This window comes from Pistacia vera, unplaced genomic scaffold (genome assembly GCF_008641045.1).
Source record: "Pistacia vera cultivar Batoury unplaced genomic scaffold, PisVer_v2 Contig971, whole genome shotgun sequence".
NCBI classification, from domain to species: domain Eukaryota; kingdom Viridiplantae; phylum Streptophyta; class Magnoliopsida; order Sapindales; family Anacardiaceae; genus Pistacia; species Pistacia vera.
In genome coordinates, this window is record NW_022196858.1 from 24,792 (window position 1) to 49,866 (window position 25,075).

Genomic DNA, 25,075 nt, shown 5'->3' on the forward strand with positions numbered 1-25,075 from the left:
ACCTCGTAATAATCACCATATCAACTACCCATATTATTTCCAAAAACAACCAAACGGACTCTAAGATACTTATAATTTTGTTTGATAAATAATAAAATCTATATATAAATAGTATCTCAAAAACTATTAGAATTATGTTTAAATAATAAACTATATAATTAGATTCAGTGCATACTATTATTATATAAAAATATATAATATTTTTCAATCTGTTTTATAATATTTTTTTAATGAAGAAAATAAATTACCTCGATTTTTATAACTTTGGAATTGATTTTTAATGTTAGTCATAATATAATTATAGTACTAATATATAAAAAAAAGAAAAGAAAAACCCAAATGCATAAAAATTAGATTGTGTTGCAATAAAAAAATTGAGTACATTACACATTTATGGATAACCTAACGGTAAGGGCAAACGAAAGGGGTTGTGTACGAACTCACAATCTCAGGTTTAATTTTCTGTTGATTGCTATTGGATAGTTTTCCCCTTAAAGAATATATCGGTCTAAAAATCAAGATTTATATAATGAAATTTCCAAAAAGACTAAGTAGAGAGTAAAAGACAGAGAGCAGAGCGGCGTGAGGTAATGGGTAATGTGGCAAGCAACGTGACTGACAACCCAATAAGCTGGTTAGATATAGGAGAAGAGAGATATGAAATAAAATGAAACGGTTTCATTTAGATTTCATTTGAATTTCATTTGAATTTGAGTATAGCTGTAGTGAAGCAACCAACTATGAACTAACTTAAAGAAGTGGCACCCTTTGAAGTGTTGACTTTGACCAAAGAGGAACAGAGACGAGAAGAAAAGTCTCCCTTTCCTCTCTCCTTCTTCTTCAAAGAAAAACACATAAAACCCCCTCACCTGCTTCTCTCTTTGCAACTCAATTCCTTTGCCGAGTTCTCTCTCTTCATATTTCGCACTCTAAACTTCCAAAAAACTATAACAAAAACCCTCTTCACTTCCTTCTTCTTCTTTTACTGGAAGTCACAAGTCTTCATAGGTATGTTTCCGTTTGGTCAAAAATCAAACAAAGAATTTTAGTTTCTTTGTTTCTTTCTTTGGTGGATTTTTTAGTTTAATTTTTAATTTAATATCTGGGTTGTTGACTGATTCTTCAATGGCTTTATAGTTTTTACACAGTTTATTCAAATTTTTGAAAGGAATTAGTCTTGCAGGACTAAGTCCATGGCTTGGAGACTAATATTAATAATTGCTTTTTTTTTTTTTATACTATCTGAATCTATGAGATAATTGAGGAAAATTAAATGATTGAGAAAAAGAGATTTGGTTTTATGATATAAAGAGACTTGGTTGTGAGACTTGATAAGTCCAAGTTATGCAATTTTGTTTTTCTCCTGTTTTTTGTCAGCAGCTAAACAAACTGTGTGTACTGCTTTCATATATGTTTCTCTCTTGCTATTAAGTTCCTTTCTTTATATGTTTGATTGAGCGGCTATTGAATTTGTTTTGTTTATAATTATGCAGGACTTGGGTATGTGCGGTGGTTCTGAAAGAAACTTTGCACCTCAAAATTTCTCATGGAGGGTGAATTCACAAGCAAAAAGATGTTGACTGTTATACCAAGTTCTCACTTTTGCTCGAATTGTCAGCTTCTGATGATCTCGCTGCCTTCAAGAATGAAATGAAGTGAGGGTTTTGATGTTGATGAGGCAAGCTTCTGGTATGCTAGAAAATTTGGGTTGAAAAAGATGGGGTTTGAAGAGAGGACCCCTCTTATGATTGCTGCCATGTTTGGAAGTCTTGAGGTCTTAAGTATAATCGGAACTGGCAAGGTTGATGTGAATAGGGCCTGCGGTTCTGATGGAATCACTGCCCTTCACTGTGCTGTCGCCGGTGGTGCTAACTCGTGGTTGAGGTTGTCAAGCGCTTGCTTGATGCCTTGCCGATGCTAATTGTGTTGATGCTAATGGAATAAACCAATTGATTTTGTTGCTGTAGCCATGAAGTCGTTACGCAATTCAAGAAGAAGGGCAGTCGAGTTATTGTTGAAGGTGATCAAACTGTCTTTGAAGAGGAAGAATTGGAGATGATTACAGTGCCTCAGTTATCAAAAGAGGAACGGAGAAGAAAGAGTATCCTATTGATACATCTTTGCCTGATATAAACAATGGTATTTATGGAACTGATGAGTTTAGAATGTTACTTTTAAGGTGAGCCTTGTTCAGGGCTTATTCACATGATGGACAGAGTGCCCGTTTGTCCACCCAGGCGAGAACGCAAGGAGAAGAGACCCTAAGAAGTACCCTTATAGCTGTGTCCCTTGCCCTGAGTTCCGCAAGGGGTCATGTCCAAAGGCAGAGGTTGTGAGTATGCACATGGTGTTTTTGAGTCCGGTAATCCTGCCCAGTACAGAACCGGCTTTGCAAGGATGAGATTGGTTGCAACCGCAAAGTTTGTTTCTTTGCACACAAGCCTGAAGAGTTGCGCCCTGTATATGCATCCACCGGTTCAGCTATGCCTTCTCCGAGCTCTATTTCAGTCAGTGCGGTCGACATGGCAATTATGAGTCCATTGTCACTTGGTTCAGCATCTTTGCCGTTGCCTGCATCTTCAACTCCTCCAATGTCTCCGTTGGCTACTGGTTCATCTCCCAAGAGTGGAAGTTTGTGGCAGAACAAAGTTAATCTCACCCCACCTGCCTTGCAGTTGCCTGGTAGCCGGTTGAAGACTACTTTTAGTGCAAGGGATTTGGACTTGGAGAGGAATTGCGTGGGCTGGAGAACATGTCAGCAATATGCGGCAACAACAATTTAGGGATGAGATATCAAGTCTCTCCTCACCATCTTGTTGGAGCAGGGAATACACTAGGATTGGAGATTGAAGCGTAACCTTGATGATTCTTTTGAATCTCTTGATCCTTCTGTATTGTCTCAGTTGCAGGGAGTTTCACCCAGTTGCAGTCACCAACTGGACTTCAAATTCGCCAGAACATGAGCCAACTTCGTGCAAGCTATCCAGCTACTACCCTTTCATTTCTCCTGTGAGGAAACCCTCAACATTTGGGTACGATTCTCTGCTGCAGTTGCAGCTGCAGGTGATGAATTCAAGGTCCACTGCCTTTGCAAAGCGAAGCCAGAGCTTTGTGACCGTGGAGCAGTGACCAGTCGTGCTGGCCTTACAGCACCTTCTAACCCTGCATCCATGAGGACCACTAATCTATCAGATTGGGCCCCCGATGGGAAATTGGATGGGAATGCAAGGAGACGAGTGAGCAAGCTTAAGAAGTCTGCTTCATTTGGGTACCGTAGCAACAATCTAACAACAAAATCCGCAACTGCAGCAACAGGCTTGATGCCATCATCAAATGTTGACGAGCCGATGTATCGGGGTTAATACCCTGGTGAGAGATGTTCCTCCAGTAGGAAATGGAATGTTGTGGCTCCGAGAAGCAGCAACATAATTTATGGATGGAGCAATTGTACATAGAACAGGAGCAGATGGTGGCATAATGAACATCTATTTGCCTGCCCTATCCTAACTAAATTGATATTCTTTTGTATTCCACGATTGTAGTTGAGGGTTAGGAAGAACAAAAAATGAATGAGCAACTGCTCATTTCATTCATGGTTAGTCCAAAGAAAAAGCAACATGAAAAGAGAAGAAAATTTGTTAATTTTTTTTTACATTATTATTTTCTCCCTCTCGAAGATTGATTGTAGTTTATTGGCAAAAGAATGTGCCTCACTCTACTGTCATCTTTACATAAATATAATGATTTTCATTTCCATAGTTTTCGAATTCTCTTCATCTCATCTTCTATATCTGGATATGATTTATTTTCTTTTCTTAGCATATTGGTTTCGGTCTCTTGTTCTGAGACATCTGCCGCCCACCAGAGTAATGGCCATGGGTTCTTTAAACTTATAGAAATCCTTCTATTAAAGTGAATATTATCATTTAGAGTTAACAACTTTTTTTCACGTACTTTTCATCCACAAACTTTTAAAATACTATTTTACTATTAAATTTATATCGAATAACGAACAAGAACAAACTCGACTAAGGCTAATAGAGCTTTTAAGAGAGAAGGGTGATTATTCTTTAGTGGTGAAATGTTGGTTTTTGGTGATTGGGATTGATTCGAATTTGATTTGGAAGGGGTGACTGCGCAAACTTTAATCGTTTGATTGTCGGTAATTAACAGTGTAGTGAAAGTAGGGTTTGAGAGATTTTGGTGGTGTGATTGGGGAAGAAAATAGTGGTGGTTGTGAGGCGTAATGATACCGAATGAAAACAAAATATAAATTTGGGTAGTAAAATGATATTTAAAAATCCGTTGGTGAAAAAGTGTCATTAAACTATTATTTGGGTGGAAAAAAGCTGTTTACTCTATCAATTTAAGGCAATCCAACACTGATTATGCGTCCAAATTTATCTGTCTTACACCAAGATAACAAAAGATTTGCATAAATGGAGTTGGATATCTGTTGAGGCAATAAGCTGGGTCCTTTAGTTTGAAAAGAAAGTGGGCAATTAATAGTTGTTGAAAATAATGCAATTGCTGAGCTGAATCTGACCATTAAACTTGAGCACTCAAATCCCAATAATTGTGTCACGGAAGCCAAATGCCATAGATTTTCCAGGAATTTGAGATAAGAAACTGGCAAAAAATTCCAAAATGATGTGTGGGGTCTTGTCTTTTCTCTGTTTTTCTCGGTCCCTCAGAATGAGAAAGTCTTGTGCGTAACATGAGTATGTGTTTGAAACGGGCCGCCCACGAGACTAAATTGCCCAACTCTCAACATAATATTATCAAAATCTATAGGCCGACCTACCCAGGTTTGACATAACGACGATTAGTACTCAAAAAATTTTAAACGATAAATAAGTACCTTTCATTAGTAAAAAGATTAGAATACCTTTTGAGAAATATTAGTCTATTTTTTTAATTACTTTTAAACCCTTTAAGTTCATTAATTCCATCAAATACCCCCAGAAAAAGTTTAAAAATTAACAAAACACCCCACTCACCTACTTGCAGATCCCGACGGCCACCACCGTAAATGTCCAATAATTCACCGATCTGGCTTTTCCGACTAGATTACAGTGGATTGGTCGGAAAGTCAGATCTGACGTGAAAAGGCAGATTGGCCGGAAAGTGACGGCTAAAGAAATGGCCGTTGACAGCCAGATCTGGCCTTTTCCAGCCATATCGTGGTGGATCTGGCCGGAAAAGGCCAGATCGGTGAACTTTCGGGTCATTTCCGGTGGTGGGTAAACGTTGTGACAGATTCCTGCTACCACCAGCGGTGCCGCTGGAATCTGACAAGTATGGGTGGGTGGGGGTATTTTTGTAATTTTTAAACTTTTTTCTAGGGTATTTTGGAATTAATAAACTTAAGGGGTAAAAGTAATTAAAAAAATAGACTAATGTTTCTCAAAGGGCATTCTAGTCTTTCACTAACGGAAGGTACAGTTTGTCTTTTGAAAACTGGGTACCATCACCGTTTACCAAACTTGGGTAGTGTAAGTTGTTTCCCCAAATCTATAAGAGTATGAAGCTTCTTTCTTGCTTCTTTTCAGCTTCATCCTCCCACATATTGATGCATTTTTTTATTATTTTAAGGTTGCTTCAAGATTACAACTACAAAAGTTGCTTTATGAATTAAGAATATCTCTTATTGTGGTGAATGTTGCCACTCAAAGAGCGTCACAATTAATATATTCAGATTCTCCTTTATAAAAATTTCATGCGCAACTTACATCACCATGTTATTTCAGCTTGGTCAAGTCAAAAATCTATGGCTTCTGGTTAAATAATAAGGCATTCAAACTACTTTTCAAGGATTCAAAGTAGTATGTTGGTATAAATATGTCTCTCTCTTATCTCTATATTTATCATCAGCTTTGTTAATGTGTGATTTTGACACCAACAAAATATCCTCCTAAGACGGTTTAAGGTTCAAACAGTTAATATGTTTTTGTCCTTAAGTGCTTGTTGAATCTTGGTTGTTAGAGCTGCTTGTTGAGTTCTGATTGGCGGAGATGTTGTCAGCATATTATTTAGGATTTAGGGTTTAGGGTTTAGGGTTGGCCCCGTTGCTTTCTATATTTATTTCGACTGTTATTCAGCAATCCTAAAGTTTTTTTTTTTTTTTTTTTTTCGTACTCTTTGATTTGGTGTGAAAAAAGTTTGTGACGTTGAAATAGGCCTACAACCCTTTGTTTGTTTCATACTACTCTTTCTATACATAATCGAGAATCTTTTGAAAAGAAAAAAAAATAAAGAATTTGGATACCAAATTCGAAGAGCCATGCTATTATTACTTAATATAAATAACAAGCTTCAATAATTTGACCTGTTAATAGATATGTATATATGAATTATGAATAATCACATAGGAAATGATTGGCAAAAGAGAGTACACGGTCAACAAAGACGACCACCTATATTTCTAATGAAATTGACCCCCAAGTATTAAAGAAATCCTTTGAAAAAGTATACGATAATTGAAATTAGATGAGGTGGAAAGCAGCGTATTGTGAAATTGGGCCTTAGGTGGGCTTTTAATTTGGATCTGAAATAGGCCCAGAATCCCTTTCAGTCGGGTTGTTCTAAATACACTCACATGTATTCTGAATAGCACCACCCCAAGCTCAAAAAATGGAAGTGTTTGTTTTAGACAGTTTAGTTGAATTCAGTTAAGAGAGATTCGATTACACTGGTTCATATTGGAGGAGGGGGTTGAAGGCTTGAAGCAATAACATAAGCATCAGAACAGTTCTGTTTCTGATGCTAATGCTTGGTAGATTGAATTTAAATTTGGGGTCGTTTAGGAAATAAGTGGGGTCTATTTAGTGTTACTCCTCAGCCTTCAAAACTTCAGCTCCCCTGGCTGTGCAAAAGGATCCTGGAATAATATAAACAGCTGAGAAATATGCCCACAGGTTGTTCCATATTATGCACACTAAATGAAGAGACGAAGAAGAAAAGTCTCCCTTTCCTCTTCCTTCTTTTCAAAGAAACACATAAAACCCCCCTCACCTGCTTCTCTCTTTGCAACTCAATTCCTTTGCCGAGTTCTCTTCTTCATATTTCGCACCTAAACTTCCAAAAAACTATAACAAAAAACTCTTCACTTCCTTCTTCTTCTTTACTGGAAGTCACAAGTCTTCATAGGTATGTTTCGTTTGGTCAAAATCAAACAAAGAATTTTAGTTTCTTGTTTCTTTTTTGGTGGATTTTTTAGTTTAATTTTTAATTTAATATCTGGGGTGTTGACTGATTCTTCAAGGCTTTAGTTTTTAACACAGTTTATTCAAATTTTTGAAAGGATACTTGCAGGACTAAGTCCATGGCTTGGAGCATGACTAATATTTAATATGCTTTTTTTTTTTTATACTATCTGAATCTATGAGATAATTGAGGAAAATTAAATGATTGAGAAAAGAGATTGGTTTTATGATATAAAGAGACTTGGTTTGTGAGACTTGATAAGTAAGTTATGCAATTTGTTTTTCTCCTGTTTTTTGTCAGCAGCTAAACAGAACTGTGTGTACTGCTTTCATATATGTTTCTCTTTGCTATTAAGTTCCTTTCTTTATATTGTTTGAATTGAGCGGCTTATTGAATTTGTTTTGTTTATAATTTGCAGGACTTGGGTATGTGCGGTGGTTCTGAAAGTAAACTTTGCACCTCAAAATTTCTCATGGAGGGTGAATCCACAAGCAAAAAGATGTTGACTTGTATACCAAGTTCTCACTTTGCTCGAATTGTCAGCTTGATGATCTCGCTGCCTTCAAGAATGAAATAGAAGTGAGGGGTTTTGATGTTGAGGCAAGCTTCTGGTATGCTAGAAAATTTGGGTTGAAAAAGATGGGGTTTGAAGAGAGGACCCCTCTTATGATTGCTGCCTGTGTGGAAGTCTTGAGGTCTTGAAGTATATCATCGGAACTGGCAAGGTTGATGTGAATAGGGCCGGTTCTGATGGAATCACTGCCCTTACTGTGCTGTCGCCGGTGGTGCTAACCTGTGGTTGAGGTTGTCAAGCGCTTGCTTGATGCCTCTGCCGATGCTAATTGTGTTGATGCTAATGGGAATAAACCAATTGATTTTGGTGCTGTAGCCATGAAGTCGTTACGCAATTCAAGAAGAAGGGCAGTGAGTTATTGTTGAAAGGTGATCAAACTGTCTCTTGAAGAGGAAGAATTGGAGATGATACAGTGCCTCAGTTATCAAAAGAAGGAAGGAGAAGAAGAGTATCCTATTGATCACATCTTTGCCTGATATAAACAATGGTATTTATGGAACTGATGAGTTTAGAATGTTTACTTTTAAGGTGAAGCCTTGTTCAGGGCTTATTCACATGATTGGACAGAGTGCCCGTGTGCCACCCAGGCGAGAACGCAAGGAGAAGAGACCCTAAGAGTACCCTTATAGCTGTGTCCCTGCTGAGTTCCGCAAGGGGTCATGTCCAAAGCAGATGGTTGTGAGTATGCACATGGTGTTTTTGAGTCCTGGCTACATCCTGCCCAGTACAGAACCGGCTTTGCAAGGATGAGATTGGTTGCAACCGCAAAGTTTGTTTCTTTGCACACAAGCCTGAAGAGTTGCGCCCTGTATATGCATCCACCGGTTCAGCTATGCCTTCTCCGAGCTCTATTTCAGTCAGTGCGGGCGACATGGCAATTATGAGTCACATGTCACTGGGTCAGCACTTTGCCGGGCCTGCATCTTCACAATCCTCCAATGTCCGTTGGATCTGGTTCATCTCCAAGAGTGGAAGTTTGTGGCAGAACAAGTTAATCTCACCCACCTGCCTTGCAGTTGCTGGTAGCCGGTTGAAGACTACTTTTAGTGCAAGGGATTTGGACTTGGAGATGGAATTGCGTGGGCTGGAGAACCATGTCAGCAATATGCGGCAACAACAATTTAGGGATGAGATATCAAGTCTTCCTCACCATCTTGTTGGAGCAGGGAATAACACTAGGATTGGAGATTTGAAGCGTAACTGATGATTCTTTTGAATCTCTTGATCTCTGTATTGTCTCAGTTGCAGGGAGTTTCAACCCAGTTGCAGTCACCAACTGGACTTCAAATTCGCCAGAACATGAGCCAACTTCGTGCAAGCTATCAGCTAATACCCTTTCATCTTCTCCTGTGGAGGAAACCCTCAATCTTGGGTACGATTCATCTGCTGCAGTTGCAGCTGCAGTGATGAATTCAAGGTCCACTGCCTTTGCAAAGCGAAGCCAGAGCTTTGTGACCGTGGAGCAGTGACCAGTCGTGCTGGCCTTACAGCACCTTCTAACCCTGCATCCATGAGGACCACTAATCTATCAGATTGGGGCTCCCGATGGGAATGGATTGGGGAATGCAAGGAGACGAGCTGAGCAAGCTAAGAAGTCTGCTTCATTTGGGTACCGTGCAACAATCTAACAACAAAATCCGCAACTGCAGCAACAGGCTTGATGCCATCATCAAATGTTGCGAGCCTGATGTACGTGGGTAATACCCTGGTGAGAGATGTTCCTCCAGTAGGAAAATGGAATGTTTGGCTCGAGAAGCAGCAACATAATTTAGGATGGAGCAATTGTACATAGAACAGGAGCAGATGGTGGCATAAGAACATTATTGCTCCTGCCCTATCCTAACTAAATTGATATTCTTTTGTATTCCACGATGTAGTTGAGGTTTAGGAGAAACAAAAAATGAATGAGCAACGTCATTTCATTCATAGGTTAGTCCAAAGAAAAAGCAACATGGAAAAAGAGAAGAAAAAATTTGTTAATTTTTTTTTTACATTATTATTTTCTCCCTCTCGAAGATTGATTTGTATGTTATTGGCAAAAGAATGTGCCTCACTCTACTGTCATCTTACATAAATATAATGATTTTCATTTCCATAGTTTTCTGAACTCTTCTCTTCATCTCACTTCTATATCTGGATATGATTTATTTTCTTTTCTTAGCATGGTGTTCTGGTCTCTTGTTCTGAGAAATCTGCGCCCACCAGGTAATGGCACATGGGTTCTTTAAACTTATAGAAATCCTCTATTAAAGTGAATATTATCAATTTAGAGTTAACAACTTTTTTTCACGTACTTTTCATCCACAAACTTTAAAATCTATTTTACTATTTAAATTTATATCGAATAACGAACAAGAACAAACTCGATCTAAGGCTAATAGAGCTTTTAAGAGAGAAGGGTGATTATTTTTTAGTGGTGAAATGTTGGTTTTTGGTGATTGGGATTGATTCGAATTTGATTTGGAAGGGGTGACTGCGCAAACTTTAATCGTGTTGTCGGTAATTAACAGTGTCAGTGAAAGTGGGTTTGAGAGATTTTGGTGAGTGATGATTGGGGAAGAAATAGTGGTGGTGTGAGGGTAATGATACGGAATAGAAAACAAAATATAAATTTGGGTAGTAAGATATTTAAAATCCGTTGGTAAAAAGGTCATTAAACTATTATTGGGTGGAAAAAAGCTGTTTACTTATCAATTTAAGGCAATCCAACATGATTATGCGTCCAATTTATCGGCTTACACCAAGATCAACAAAAGATTTGCATAAATGGAGTTGGATATCTGTTGAGGCAATAAGCTGGGTCCTTTAGTTTGAAAAGAAAGTGGGCAATTAATAGTTGTTGAAAATAATGCAATTGCTGAGCTGAATCTGACCATTAAACTTGAGCACTCAAATCCCAATAATTGTGCTCACGGAAAGCCAAATGCATAGATTTCCAGGAATTTGAGATGAAGAAACTGGCAAAAAATTCCAAAATGATGTGTGGGGTCTTGTCTTTCTCTGTTTTTCTCGGTCCCTCAGAATGAGAAGTCTGTTGCGTAAACATGAGTATGTGTTTGAAACGGGCCGCCCACGAGACTAAATTGCCCAACTCTCAACCATAATATTATACAAAATCTATAGGCCGACCTACCCAGGTTTGACATAACGACGATTAGTACTCAAAAATTTTAAAACGATAAATAAGTACCTTTCATTAGTAAAAAGATTAGAATACTTTTGAGAAATATTAGTCTATTTTTTTATTACTTTAACCCTTTAAGTTCATTAATCTATCATACCCCAGAAAAAGTTAAAAATTAACAAAACACCCTCACTCACCAATCCTGCCAGAATCCCGACGGCCACCACCGTAAATGTCCATAATTCACCGATCTGGCCTTTTCCGACTAGTTACAGTGGATCTGGTCGGAAAATGTCAGATCTGACGTGAAAAGGCCAGATCTGGCCGGAAAGTGACGGCTAAAGAATGGCCGTTGACAGCCAGATCTGGCCTTTTCCAGCCAATCTGTGGTGGATTGGCCGGAAAAGGCCAGATCGTGAACTTTCGGTCATTCCGGTGGTGGCGTAAACGTTGTGACAGATTCCTGCTACCACAGCGGTGGCCGCTGGAATCTGACAGTATGGGGGGTGGGGGTATTTTTGTTAATTTTTAAACTTTTTTCTAGGGGTATTTGATGGAATTAATAACATTAAGGGGTCTAAAAGTAATTAAAAAAATAGACTAATGTTTCTCAAAGGGCATTCAGTCTTTTCACTAACGGAAGGTACATGTTTGTCTTTTTGAAACTTTGGGTACCAATCACCGTTTTACAAACCTTGGGTAGTGTAAGTTGTTTCCCCAAATCTATAAGAGTATGAAGCTTCTTTCTTGCTTCTTTCAGCTTCATCCTCCCACCTAATTGATGCATTTTTTTAATAAAAATCTTTCCATAATGGAAAGTAATGTATAATCAATTTTAAATCATCCACATTTAACCTTATTTAAATCTATACATTATTCTCCCTTATCCTTTGGTCCCTAATCATAAATATATAAAGTGTGTATCATAATTCATGTTATATTATTGGCTCGATAATCTTTGTCTATCTAAATTATTAAATAAAACTATTAATTTAACATTCTTTTATAACAAGAAAACGGGTAATTTCTAAAATTAAGTAGTCACAAGATAGTATTATTATTATTTTTTATTTTTTTGATAATCGAGATATCCGGGCTAAGATTATGCATACTTCAACTAATTTACAAAACCTATTATATACTCTACAAATCCAATAAGACATATAAGCCACGAATATAGTAGGTAATCACTTTATGAAACTCGAACACAATAACTCATTATAATCTACTCAAATGGTTAAAATTTTGTCATCCGACCACAAGGTTAATGATTTACAATATAGTATTATTAATAATATCAACGTTCAAGTAAACCATTTGATAACGTTATGAACAATCGTCCAATTTTAGGTTAATCGTTACTTACACAATGGTAGAAATGGAGTGACGTTAAGGTTAGGGAATTATAAAAGAAATCCCTAAGAGAAGTCAAAGCCGGGGGTGGTTTTTACCGTGTGTTAAAATAGTGATGAGAATTGGTCAACAAAAAAAACATGTGTGCCTAAAATGAAAGGAACAGATAAGATTAAAAAATTTAATTAAAAAAGGCAAAAGAAAAAAGAAAAAAGAAAAAGGAAAGCAATAGGGAGGAGGGAGGAGGGTCCATAGTGGAAGGGTGAGTCAGGCATATCCTGTCACCCACCTAAATGGAAGAGAACGCGTTAAACGTGGCAGGCTTGACTCGTTTACATTACAGCTTGGAATCTATCACACCGTCCATTTACCTTTTCCCCCATTCGCACTCTTTCACACTCGCCCATTTACTTTATTTTACCTTATTGATTACCTTTTTTTATGAATTAATTTGATATGTTTTTACAAGAATTTTGTAATATTATTGGAAAAGCTAAGATCCGTTTGGTTTATTATTTCATATCTTATTCTCAAAATAACTGTTTGTTTAATTATTTATAAAATACTATTATATTTTTTTAATTACTTTTAAACCCTTTAAGTTTATTAATTTAATTAAACACCCACAAAAAAAAAATTTAAAAATTAACAAAAACACCCCCACTCACCAATAGTTACTAGATTCTGGCAACTACTATCAATGGTAGTCAAAATTTGTCACAACGGCCTATAAACAACCGGAACTGACCAGTAATTCACCGATCTAGTCTTTTGCGGACGGCCAAAGAAATGGCCGTCATTGACAGTCAATGGCGACCATATCTTTAACCGTCAGTGATGACTAGATCTGACCGTAGATTTGGCCTTTTCCAGCCAAATCAATGGTGGATCTGGCAAGAAAATGCCAGATCAATGCACGATCGGTCAAATCCGACTGGTCTGAGTCGTTATGCTAGATTCCGACCTGATTCCGGTGGTGGTGGCTGGAATCTGACACTGTGGATGGGTGGGAGTGTTTTTGTTATTTTACAAAAATTTATATATTAGGGTGTTTAGTTAAATTAGCAAACATAAGTGGATTTTTTCTTAATTTTAAAATTTTACCTCGTAATAATCACCATATTCAACTACCCAATATTATTTCCAAAATAACAACCAAACGGACTCTAAGATACTTATAATTTTGTTTGATAAATAATAAAATCTATATTTTTAAATAGCATCTCAAAAAAATATTAGAATTATTGTTTAAATAATAAACTAATGTAATTAGATTTCACGTGCATAATATTATTTTATATAATATTTTTCAATCATGTTTTATAATAATTTTTTTTAATGAAGAAAATAAATCACCTCGATTTTAAATAACTTTGGAATTGATTTTTTAATGTTAGTCATAATATAATTATAGTACTAATATATAAAAAAAAGAAAAGAAAAACCCAAATGCATAAAAAATTAGATTGTGTTGCAATAAAAAAATTGAGTACATTACACATTTATGGATAACCTAACGGTAAGGGCGAACGAAAAGAGTTGTGTATGACTTTAACTCACAATCTCAAGTTTTATTTTCCGTTGATTGCTATGGGATAGTTTCCCTTCAAAATGTTACTCGGGTCTAAAAATCATAAGATTTAATATAATGAAAATTTCCAAAAAGACCTAAGTAGAGAGTAAAAGACAGAGAGCAAAGCGCGCGTGAGGTAATGGGTAATGTGGCAAGCACACGTGACTGACAACCTAATAAGCCGGTTAGATAAAGGAGAAGAGAGATATGAAATGAAACGGTTTCATTTAGATTTCATTTGAATTTCATTTGAATTTGAATTTGAGTATAGCTGTAGTGAAGCAACCAACTATGAACTAACTTAAAGAAATGGCCCACCCTTTGAAGTGTTGACTTTGACCAAAGAGGAAACAGGGACGAAGAAGAAAAGTCTCCCCTTTCCTCCCTCCTTCTTCAAAGAAAACACATAAAACCCCCCTCACCTGCTTCTCTCTTTGCAACTCAATTCCTTTGCCGAGTTCTCTCTCTTCATATTTCGCACTCTAAACTTCCAAAAAAACTACAACAAAAACCCTCTTCACTTCCTTCTTCTTCTTTTACTGGAAGTCACAAGTCTTCATAGGTATGTTTCCGTTTGGTCAAAAATCAAACAAAGAGTTTTATTTTCTTGGTTTCTTTCTTTGGTGGATTTTTTAGTTTAATTTTTAATTTTAATATCTGGGTTGTTGACTGATTCTTCAATGGCTTTATAGTTTTTACACAGTTTATTCAAATTTTTGAAAGGAATTAGTCTTGCAGGACAAAGTCCATGGCTTGGAGCATGACTAATATTTAATAATTGCTTTTTTTTTTTTTTATACTATCTGAATCTATGAGATAATTGAGGAAAATTAAATGATTGAGAAAAAGAGATTTGGTTTTATGATATAAAGAGACTTGGTTTTGTGAGACTTGATAAGTCCAAGTTATGCAATTTTGTTTTTTCTCCTGTTTTTTGTCAGCAGCTAAACAGAACTGTGTGTACTGCTTTCATATATGTTTCTCTCTTGTTATTAAGTTCCTTTCTTTATATTGTTTGAATTGAGCGGCTTATTGAATTTGTTTTGTTTATAATTATGCAGGACTTGGGTATGTGCGGTGGTTCTGAAAGTAAACTTTGCACCTCAAAATTTCTCATGGAGGGTGAATTCCACAAGCAAAAAGATGTTGACTTGTATACCAAGTTCTCACTTTTGCTCGAATTGTCAGCTTCTGATGATCTCGCTGCCTTCAAGAATGAAATAGAAGTGACGGGTTTTGATGTCGATGAGGCAAGCTTCTGGTATGCTAGAAAATTTGGGTTGAAAAAGATGGGGTTTGAAGAGAGGACCCCTCTTATGATTGCTGCCATGTTTGGAAGTCTTGAGGTCTTGAAGTATATCATCGGAACTGGCAAGGTTGATGTGAATAGGGCCTGCGGTTCTGATGGAATCACTGCCCTTCACTGTGCTGTCGCCGGTGGTGCAAACTCTGTAGTTGAGGTTGTCAAGCGCTTGCTTAATGCCTCTGCCGATGCTAATTGTGTTGATGCTAATGGGAATAAACCAATTGATTTTGTTACTGTAGCCATGAAGTCGTTACGCAATTCAAGAAGAAGGGCAGTCGAGTTATTGTTGAAGGGTGATCAAACTGTCTTTGAAGAGGAAGAATTGGAGATGATTACAGTGCCTCAGTTATCAAAAGAAGGAACGGAGAAGAAAGAGTATCCTATTGATACATCTTTGCCTGATATAAACAATGGTATTTATGGAACTGATGAGTTTAGAATGTTTACTTTTAAGGTGAAGCCTTGTTCAAGGGCTTATTCACATGATTGGACAGAGTGCCCGTTTGTACAACCAGGCGAGAACGCAAGGAGAAGAGACCCTAAGAAGTACCCTTATAGCTGTGTCCCTTGCCCTGAGTTCCGCAAGGGGTCATGTCCAAAGGCAGATGGTTGTGAGTATGCACATGGTGTTTTTGAGTCCTGGCTACATCCTGCCCAGTACAGAACCCGGCTTTGCAAGGATGAGATTGGTTGCAACCGCAAAGTTTGTTTCTTTGCACACAAGCCTGAAGAGTTGCGCCCTGTATATGCATCCACCGGTTCAGCTATGCCTTCTCCGAGCTCTATTTCAGTCAGTGCGGTCGACATGGCAACTATGAGTCCATTGTCACTTGGTTCAGCATCTTTGCCGTTGCCTGCATCTTCAACTCCTCCAATGTCTCCGTTGGCTACTGGTTCATCTCCCAAGAGTGGAAGTTTGTGGCAGAACAAAGTTAATCTCACCCCACCTGCCTTGCAGTTGCCTGGTAGCCGGTTGAAGACTACTTTTAGTGCAAGGGATTTGGACTTGGAGATGGAATTGCGTGGGCTGGAGAACCATGTCAGCAATATGCGGCAACAACAATTTAGGGATGAGATATCAAGTCTCTCCTCACCATCTTGTTGGAGCAGGGAATACACTAGGATTGGAGATTTGAAGCGTAACCTTGATGATTCTTTTGAATCTCTTGATCCTTCTGTATTGTCTCAGTTGCAGGGAGTTTCAACCCAGTTGCAGTCACCAACTGGACTTCAAATTCGCCAGAACATGAGCCAACTTCGTGCAAGCTATCCAGCTACTACCCTTTCATCTTCTCCTGTGAGGAAACCCTCAACATTTGGGTACGATTCATCTGCTGCAGTTGCAGCTGCAGTGATGAATTCAAGGTCCACTGCCTTTGCAAAGCGAAGCCAGAGCTTTGTTGACCGTGGAGCAGTGACCAGTCGTGCTGGCCTTACAGCACCTTCTAACCCTGCATCCATGAGGACCACTAATCTATCAGATTGGGGCTCCCCCGATGGGAAATTGGATTGGGGAATGCAAGGAGACGAGCTGAGCAAGCTTAAGAAGTCTGCTTCATTTGGGTACCGTAGCAACAATCTAACAACAAAATCCGCAACTGCAGCAACAGGCTTGATGCCATCATCAAATGTTGACGAGCCTGATGTATCGTGGGTTAATACCCTGGTGAGAGATGTTCCTCCAGTAGGAAATGGAATGTTTGGCTCCGAGAAGCAGCAACATAATTTATGGATGGAGCAATTGTACATAGAACAGGAGCAGATGGTGGCATAATGAACATCTATTTGCTCCTGCCCTATCCTAACTAAATTGATATTCTTTTGTATTCCACGATTGTAGTTGAGGTTTAGGAAGAACAAAAAATGAATGAGCAACTGCTCATTTCATTCATAGGTTAGTCCAAAGAAAAAGCAACATGGAAAAAGAGAAGAAAAAATTTGTTAATTTTTTTTTTACATTATTATTTTCTCCCTCTCGAAGATTGATTTGTATGTTTATTGGCAAAAGAATGTGCCTCACTCTACTGTCATCTTTACATAAATATAATGATTTTCATTTCCATAGTTTTCTGAACTCTTCTCTTCATCTCATCTTCTATATCTGGATATGATTTATTTTCTTTTCTTAGCATATTGGTTTCTGGTCTCTTGTTCTGAGACATCTGCCGCCCACCAGAGTAATGGCCAAATGGGTTCTTTAAACTTATAGAAATCCTTCTATTAAAGTGAATATTATCAATTTAGAGTTAACAACTTTTTTTCACGTACTTTTCATCCACAAACTTTTAAAATACTATTTTACTATTTAAATTTATATTCGAATAACGAACAAGAACAAACTCGATCTAAGGCTAATAGAGCTTTTTAAGAGAGAAGGGTGATTATTCTTTTAGTGGTGAAATGTTGGTTTTTGGTGATTGGGATTGATTCGAATTTGATTTGGAAGGGGTGACTGCGCAAACTTTAATCGTTTGATTGTCGGTAATTAACAGTGTCAGTGAAAGTAGGGTTTGAGAGATTTTGGTGAGTGATGATTGGGGAAGAAAATAGTGGTGGTGTGAGGCGTAATGATACCGGAATAGAAAACAAAATATAAATTTGGGTAGTAAAATGATATTTAAAAATCCGTTGGTGAAAAAGTGTCATTAAACTATTATTTGGGTGGAAAAAAGCTGTTTACTCTATCAATTTAAGGCAATCCAACACTGATTATGCGTCCAAATTTTATCTGTCTTACACCAAAGATCAACAAAAGATTTGCATAAATGGAGTTGGATATCTGTTGAGGCAATAAGCTGGGTCCTTTAGTTTGAAAAGAAAGTGGGCAATTAATAGTTGTTGAAAATAATGCAATTGCTGAGCTGAATCTGACCATTAAACTTGAGCACTCAAATCCCAATAATTGTGCTCACGGAAAGCCAAATGCCATAGATTTTCCAGGAATTTGAGATGAAGAAACTGGCAAAAAATTCCAAAATGATGTGTGGGGTCTTGTCTTTTCTCTGTTTTTCTCGGTCCCTCAGAATGAGAAAGTCTTGTGCGTAAACATGAGTATGTGTTTGAAACGGGCCGCCCACGAGACTAAAATTGCCCAACTCTCAACCATAATATTATACAAAATCTATAGGCCGACCTACCCAAGGTTTGACATAACGACGATTAGTACTCAAAAAATTTTAAAACGATAAATAAGTACCTTTCATTAGTAAAAAGATTAGAATACCTTTTGAGAAATATTAGTCTATTTTTTTAATTACTTTTAAACCCTTTAAGTTCATTAATTCCATCAAATACCCCCAGAAAAAAGTTTAAAAATTAACAAAAACACCCTCACTCACCCATACTTGCCAGATCCCGACGGCCACCACCGTAAATGTCCAATAATTCACCGATCTGGCCTTTTCCGACTAGATTTACAGTGGATCTGGTCGGAAAATGTCAGATCTGACGTGAAAAGGCCAGATCTGGCCGGAAAGTGACGGCTAAAGAAATGGCCGTTGACAGCCAGATCTGGCCTTTTCCAGCCATATCTGTGGTGGATCTGGCCGGAAAAGGCCAGATCGGTGAACTTTCGGTCATTTCCGGTGGTGGCGTAAACCGTTGTGACAGATTCCTGCTACCACCAGCGGTGGCCGCTGGAATCTGACAAGTATGGGTGGGTGGGGGTATTTTTGTTAATTTTTAAACTTTTTTCTAGGGGTATTTGATGGAATTAATAAACTTAAGGGGTCTAAAAGTAATTAAAAAAATAGACTAATGTTTCTCAAAGGGCATTCTAGTCTTTTCACTAACGGAAGGTACATGTTTGTCTTTTTGAAAACTTTTGGGTACCAATCACCGTTTTACCAAACCTTGGGTAGGTGTAAGTTGTTTCCCCAAATCTATAAGAGTATGAAGCTTCTTTCTTGCTTCTTTTCAGCTTCATCCTCCCACATAATTGATGCATTTTTTTATTTATTTTAAGGTTGCTTCAAGATTACAACTACAAAAGTTGCTTTATGAATTAAGAATATCTCTTATTGTGGTGAATGTTGCCACTCAAAGAGCGTCACAATTAATATATTCAGATTCTCCTTTATAAAAATTTCATGCGCAACTTACATCACCATGTTATTTCAGCTTGGTCAAGTCAAAAATCTATGGCTTCTGGTTAAATAATAAGGCATTCAAACTACTTTTCAAGGATTCAAAGTAGTATGTTGGTATAAATATGTCTCTCTCTTATCTCTATATTTATCATCAGCTTTGTTAATGTGTGATTTTGACACCAACAAAATATCCTCCTAAGACGGTTTAAGGTTCAAACAGTTAATATGTTTTTGTCCTTAAGTGCTTGTTGAATCTTGGTTGTTAGAGCTGCTTGTTGAGTTCTGNACAACATAAATATTATTCTTTACCTGTTTACTGGGTTACGTTGTCTGGGATTCACTGAGACGCCTCTTATTTGCTTTGACTTCATCCTTCAGAATTTTCAGCTTCTGCAGTGATTTTATCGATCTCTGACATCCAGTTCTGAGCATCAGTTTCTATAATTTCTAGATTCTTTTCAGCGGCTTCCTTTTCTTTTACAACCAGCAAGTTTTGGGTTTCCAAATTGAGATCAGAAAATACAATACAATACTGTATTATCATAATTACTATGAAGGGTATCAAAAGCAATCACAATTCACAAACTCTCAATAAAAGCTGATGTGGTGCGTACTTTTGAGACTGTTTTGGGACCCTTCTTCTTCTTCTTCCTCCTATACAGAGCATAAACAGATTCTGGCTGTAAATAAACATGTATATAATTCAACAATATGGAAAAGTCTGCTAACTCTAGAGGGATTGAATCTTACTAAAATATGATTCATACCATTTTTACTGTCTACTTTCAATTCATCCTTCTTGTTGAATGACCTTTCAATTCAAAATTTTGTTTAATTTTTGTATTATTTATTACACTTTAATTTAATTGATTTATTATTTAAAAATGTTGGTAACATACCCTTTTCGGATTCTTTGTCGACTTTGTTGGTAAGGCAGTTAGTAACATCAGTATCGTTAATTTGTTGTTCATTTCCAAACGATGCAATGCCAGTATTCAAGCTATTAATAGGTGGCCTACTTCAGCTCAAAATTTTTAACTTCCACAGCAGGCCAATCCAAGGTAATGTTAAACTCCTTTTTTCATCATTGAAAGTTGTTTTAAACATTACTAATCACGTTAAGATTGTGTATTTGCAAGCGTAAGCGGAAGGAACTTGGAAATTTTCTTTTAATGATGAGGAGCTTGAAAAGAATGTACCATTGCTTAAGATGTATGGGATTACATCAACTAAAGATGCTGCTATGGCAGCAGAAGCTGGTGCTAATTTTATTGGAATGATTATTTGGCCAAACTCCAAGCGTTCGGTTTTGCTTGCAATTGCTCAAGAGATTTCAAAATTTTCAATAGAATATGGGGCAGAGCCTATCGGGGTTTTTGTGGATGACGATGCAGAGACGATGTTAAGAGCTGCTAACTGGGCAAAGCTTGAGTTTATGCAGGTATTTATGGTTTTCTGATAGCGAATTCCTTAAAACTTTTGATGGGAATCGACCAGATAACCATCCTTTATCCAATAATACCTTTTTCTATGCTAAGCTGCTGCTGAATGAATTGCTGCTAAATGAATTGCTAAGGTTATTATTGTTTTTCAATTCTAAACTGCTGTTGAATTGAATTGCTGAGGTTAATGTTGATTGTCTATGCTGAGCTGTTGTTGATTTGAATGATTGAGGTTATTGTAGAGATTCTCTGCTGAGTGTTTATGGGCAGAGTGTTTATGCTGCTGAGGAAGTGGGTGTTTGTGGATGATGATGCAGAGATGATATTAAGAGCTGATGAGGCAAAGCTTGAGTTTGTGCAGGTATGTATGTTTTTTGTGATAACCATCCTTTACCCAATAATACTTTTTTCTATGCCAAGCTGCTGCTGAATTGAATTGTTGAGGATAATATTGTTTTTCTATGTTAAACTGCTATTGAATTGAATTGCTGAGGTTAATGTTGATTGTCTATGCTCTGAGTCGTTGTTGATTACTATTGAGATGCTCTGCTGGGTGTTTGTGGGCAAAGTGTTTATGTTGTTGAGGAAGAGTTATTGCCAATTGCCAGATTTTTTCTGCTGAAGTGTTGTTGCCGGTTGACAGATTTTTCTGCTGAAGAGTTGTTGCCAGGTGTGATAAGAGCGGCGATGGGTTGCTATTAGAGGAGGAGGTACAGGAGGTGAGGACTCGATATACGTATATGCGTAACCAATGCATTGTCCTTAATTTATTTCTTCAATTATTCGGTGCTATTACAATTTAAAATTTCTCATAATTTTTATGGATAAAGGTCATAGTCTTGAGTCCCTCTACGAATAAGCTCTCAAATCTTAAAGATAACGCTGCAGCGTACATAGCTTTAATCATGGAAAAGCTAGACCCTGACCATAAGTGATATATAAATACTAGCATTTTGAAATAAGTTCACAACTATTATATATATATATATATATATATATATTGCTTTCTAACATATTTTATTTTCACAATTTGTTTTACTTTTAATTGAACAGACGGGGAAATTTTGATTGCGTGGGAGGGTCTTCCAGATCATGATGCTTCATGGGAACCTTTGGAGTTAATAGCACAGCAAATTCCAGACTTTCACCTTAAGGACAAGGTGAAATTGCTGGAGGGGAGTTTTGATAAGCATCTTGTATTAAAGGTTTATTCAAAAAGAGATAAGGGAAAGTTAGGTAGTGGACAAGGCTGTTAGGAGTTGATCATATGGGATTATCCTATTAATGATATGTTAGCAGTATTATACTGTAAATGTCCTCAGACTATAATCTGGGGAGTTCTTTATTTGGCTTTAATTAGTTTCATTTTGAGAACAAATTAGCCTTACGCACAACAAACATGTTGTTTCATGATTAGATATGAACTCAATTACTGGATCATCAATTTATTGGTTTATTACTCATCAACACCATAAAAAGAGCAGTCTAAATCAATTGAAACATCCAATGATTCAAACATACATGATGTCAACACCAAAGTCATAAGGAACCCGTGCGTCTTTCATCTAGTTGATTTATAATTGGAGTAACGTTAAAAATCTCATGCATCCAATCTATAACAAGTAAATTTCAATTATATCATAAATAAAATCTTATACTATTAATTTTTTTTTAAGCAAACCTCGACGGTACGAGGGAAATTTTATTAATTGAAAAAAATAAATGACATCTAGACAGAGGGGGACGTAATGAGCCTTACCTCTCAAATAATACTAAATACAATAAAAAGGAAAAAAGAAAAGAAAAATGATTATGCATGAATTACAAAGAATAAATATAAAAGCTTTTACGCACACTTTAATGTTTATACAAAAACAATCATATGAATGATAGAGCAAATCAAATTACTAAAATTTCTCACATCGACATCTCAATATCTTTCAAAACAAGTAGTTAATTCATCCTTCTTCTTCATCATGGTCTTCTTCATATCATCATCATCATCTTCATCTTCTTTTTCTTCTCTCTTCCTCCTCTACAGAGCATTGGTTATGAATAAACATGTAAAAGAAGAATATATAACAATAATGTATGACTAGCAACTGTATATCCAACAAAATCTTAATAAAGCAATCAGCAATCATCAACAACTCTTGAGAGATCTAATTTAGGCTCAATTATGGATTGTTATAGTTTATAAAGTAATAATTAATTCTATACTATAAATTAAAAGTGTTTATCAAATATTTGAAAAGTGATTATGTCTTTTAGGAAGGATTTTCGAATAAAAAATTAATTACATAAATAATAATACTAAAAGCCCTAAAAATCAATGTAAGGTATAGACTAATTTTTTATGCGCATAATTATTTAATTTAGTTGATAATTAACTATTAGATTAATTTAATAAAAAATAAAAAAACTCTATCCAACAAAGAATTTTTCCCTATCTTCCATAGCAAAACACCACTTTCACTACTCATTAGCTAACACCGTTTGACTACACAGAGGTACCATTGAAGTTAGCGGATGAGCTACATAAGGACGAGGAACAATTCCCAAACTAGCAACCATCTATTGATCCATCAATTTTATTTTATTTTTCTTTTGTATCTGTGTTAGTGTGAATATATACACAATCATATGAATAACAAGAAAATCAAATATAACAGTTCTTGTGTTATCAATAATATTGAATAAATAATATGATAAAACAAGATTCATACCATCTTTGATCCTCTTGCTTGATTCGCCTATAAAACAATAAGTTATAATAATAGACACCACTTGAACTTATTATTTAAAATGTAGAAATGAAAAGTTATCACAATTAATATAATGAAATTATTATTTAAAAAGTATATATATATATATAGAGAGAATGAAAACATATTCACATAATAAATAACCTTATTTAATTTTATTAAGATACAAAATTATTTATTGGTTTTGTGTATTGAATTTGTATGAGGCAAATTTTGTTAATTGGTTATGTAAAGAGAAAGAAGCTATAACTATTGTGTTTAAAAACAATCACAAACTACAAACAAAAAGAAAAGGAAGTTGAAAGAACAATAACAAAAATACAAAGAGAAGATTTTAAAAAAAATGGTACTTTAGGAAGGATTTTTAAATAAAAAATTAATTATGTAAATGATAGTTACTAAAAACCCTAAAATTCAATATAAGGTTATAAACTAATTTTTATGTGAATATTTAATTGATAACTAAATATTAACTGGTTTTTAAAAATAAAAAATGAGAACAGTATCCAACAAGATTGATTAATATACAATCATGGGAACAATTAAGCAAATTTCTTGTGTATTCAATAATACTGAAAAATAATATGATAAATCACAATTCATACCTTTTTCACTCTCTACTTTGAATTAATTCTTCGTCTCATTCACCACAAAAGCAATTTTGTTTATTAATAAAAATAACATTTGAAATTATATTTAAAATGTATAATTTCAAATATAGAATAAAAAATTGTCACACAATTAATATAATAAGATTTATTATTAATATAATATTGAAAAAAAAATGAAAACAATATTCACATAATAAATTGAACTTATTATAATTTTATTAAGAAAAGAAACAAAATTATTTATTAGGATTAAGAGATTTAAAAAAAAAAAATGAAATCAACTTATTTGAAAAAATTAATTATAATTATAATTATAAACAGTCAATTTAGGGTGTTTCATTTTTGGGTAAGAATTGAGAGTGAATTTCGAAAAGAAGGTTTCGTATGAGGCAAATGTTAGTTTAATTGGTTGTGTAAACTAGCAGCTATAAGTATTGTGTTTAAAAACAATCACAAACTAGAAACATAAAGAAACCTGAGAAAGAACAATCACATCCCCTGTTTGTGAAAAAGATTGCATATAAAAAGTCAAAAACATAACCAATCGGCCAGTGTTAGCTTTTAATATGCTAGGCATGAATGTTGATAAGCTTATTCATTGTATCTCAAATCTTAAAATAATGGGATAGGGTTACTCTATTGAATTTAATGTCATATTTAATACATTTAATTCAAATAAAGTGCATCAATGAGAAGATCATCAATGCAAAATGGTAAAACTTACAATATTAATACAACATGTAATGAAGCTCTTCATCATAAGTATGTACCTGTTCATTGAAGTAATCTTGCACTGTGGCATCAAGTTGCCATTCCAACGTTCCTCATACCCCTCTACAAACACTTTGTTAAGCTTGGGTGTCACTTGCTCTCCATAACCAAAGGTCTTCATTTTTCACATCCCACATCTCTATCGTCTCCAATGTGGGTATTCAATAGTATATGATCCAGAGCTAAAACAAGTGAGTGTGCCAAATAATAAAGGTCCAAGTAGTACAAACTAGGAAACACTATCCCTCTATTGATGCTTCTT

General features: G+C 35.9%; 1 protein-coding gene and 2 pseudogenes across 1 annotated transcript; all 3 read left to right on the plus strand.

Moving 5' to 3' along the window:
• The first annotated feature begins 590 nt into the window (after positions 1-590).
• On the plus strand, positions 591-3,444 carry LOC116121259 (annotated as a pseudogene).
• Positions 897-9,572, plus strand: LOC116121287 (annotated as a pseudogene).
• A 4,668-nt stretch (positions 9,573-14,240) lies between these two features.
• LOC116121258 (zinc finger CCCH domain-containing protein 29-like) lies at positions 14,241-16,963 on the plus strand. Its single transcript, XM_031407222.1, has 2 exons — positions 14,241-14,392; positions 14,892-16,963. The coding sequence occupies exon 2, from the start codon at positions 14,901-14,903 to the stop codon at positions 16,908-16,910; it is 2,010 nt and encodes a 669-aa protein (XP_031263082.1). The 5' UTR covers positions 14,241-14,392; positions 14,892-14,900; the 3' UTR covers positions 16,911-16,963.
• The last annotated feature ends 8,112 nt before the right edge of the window (positions 16,964-25,075 follow it).

Bases quoted from the DNA above. Each gene is read 5' to 3' on its own strand.
- LOC116121258 (XM_031407222.1), top strand. From the start codon at position 14,901: ATGTGCGGTGGTTCTGAAAGTAAACTTTGCACCTCAAAATTTCTCATG.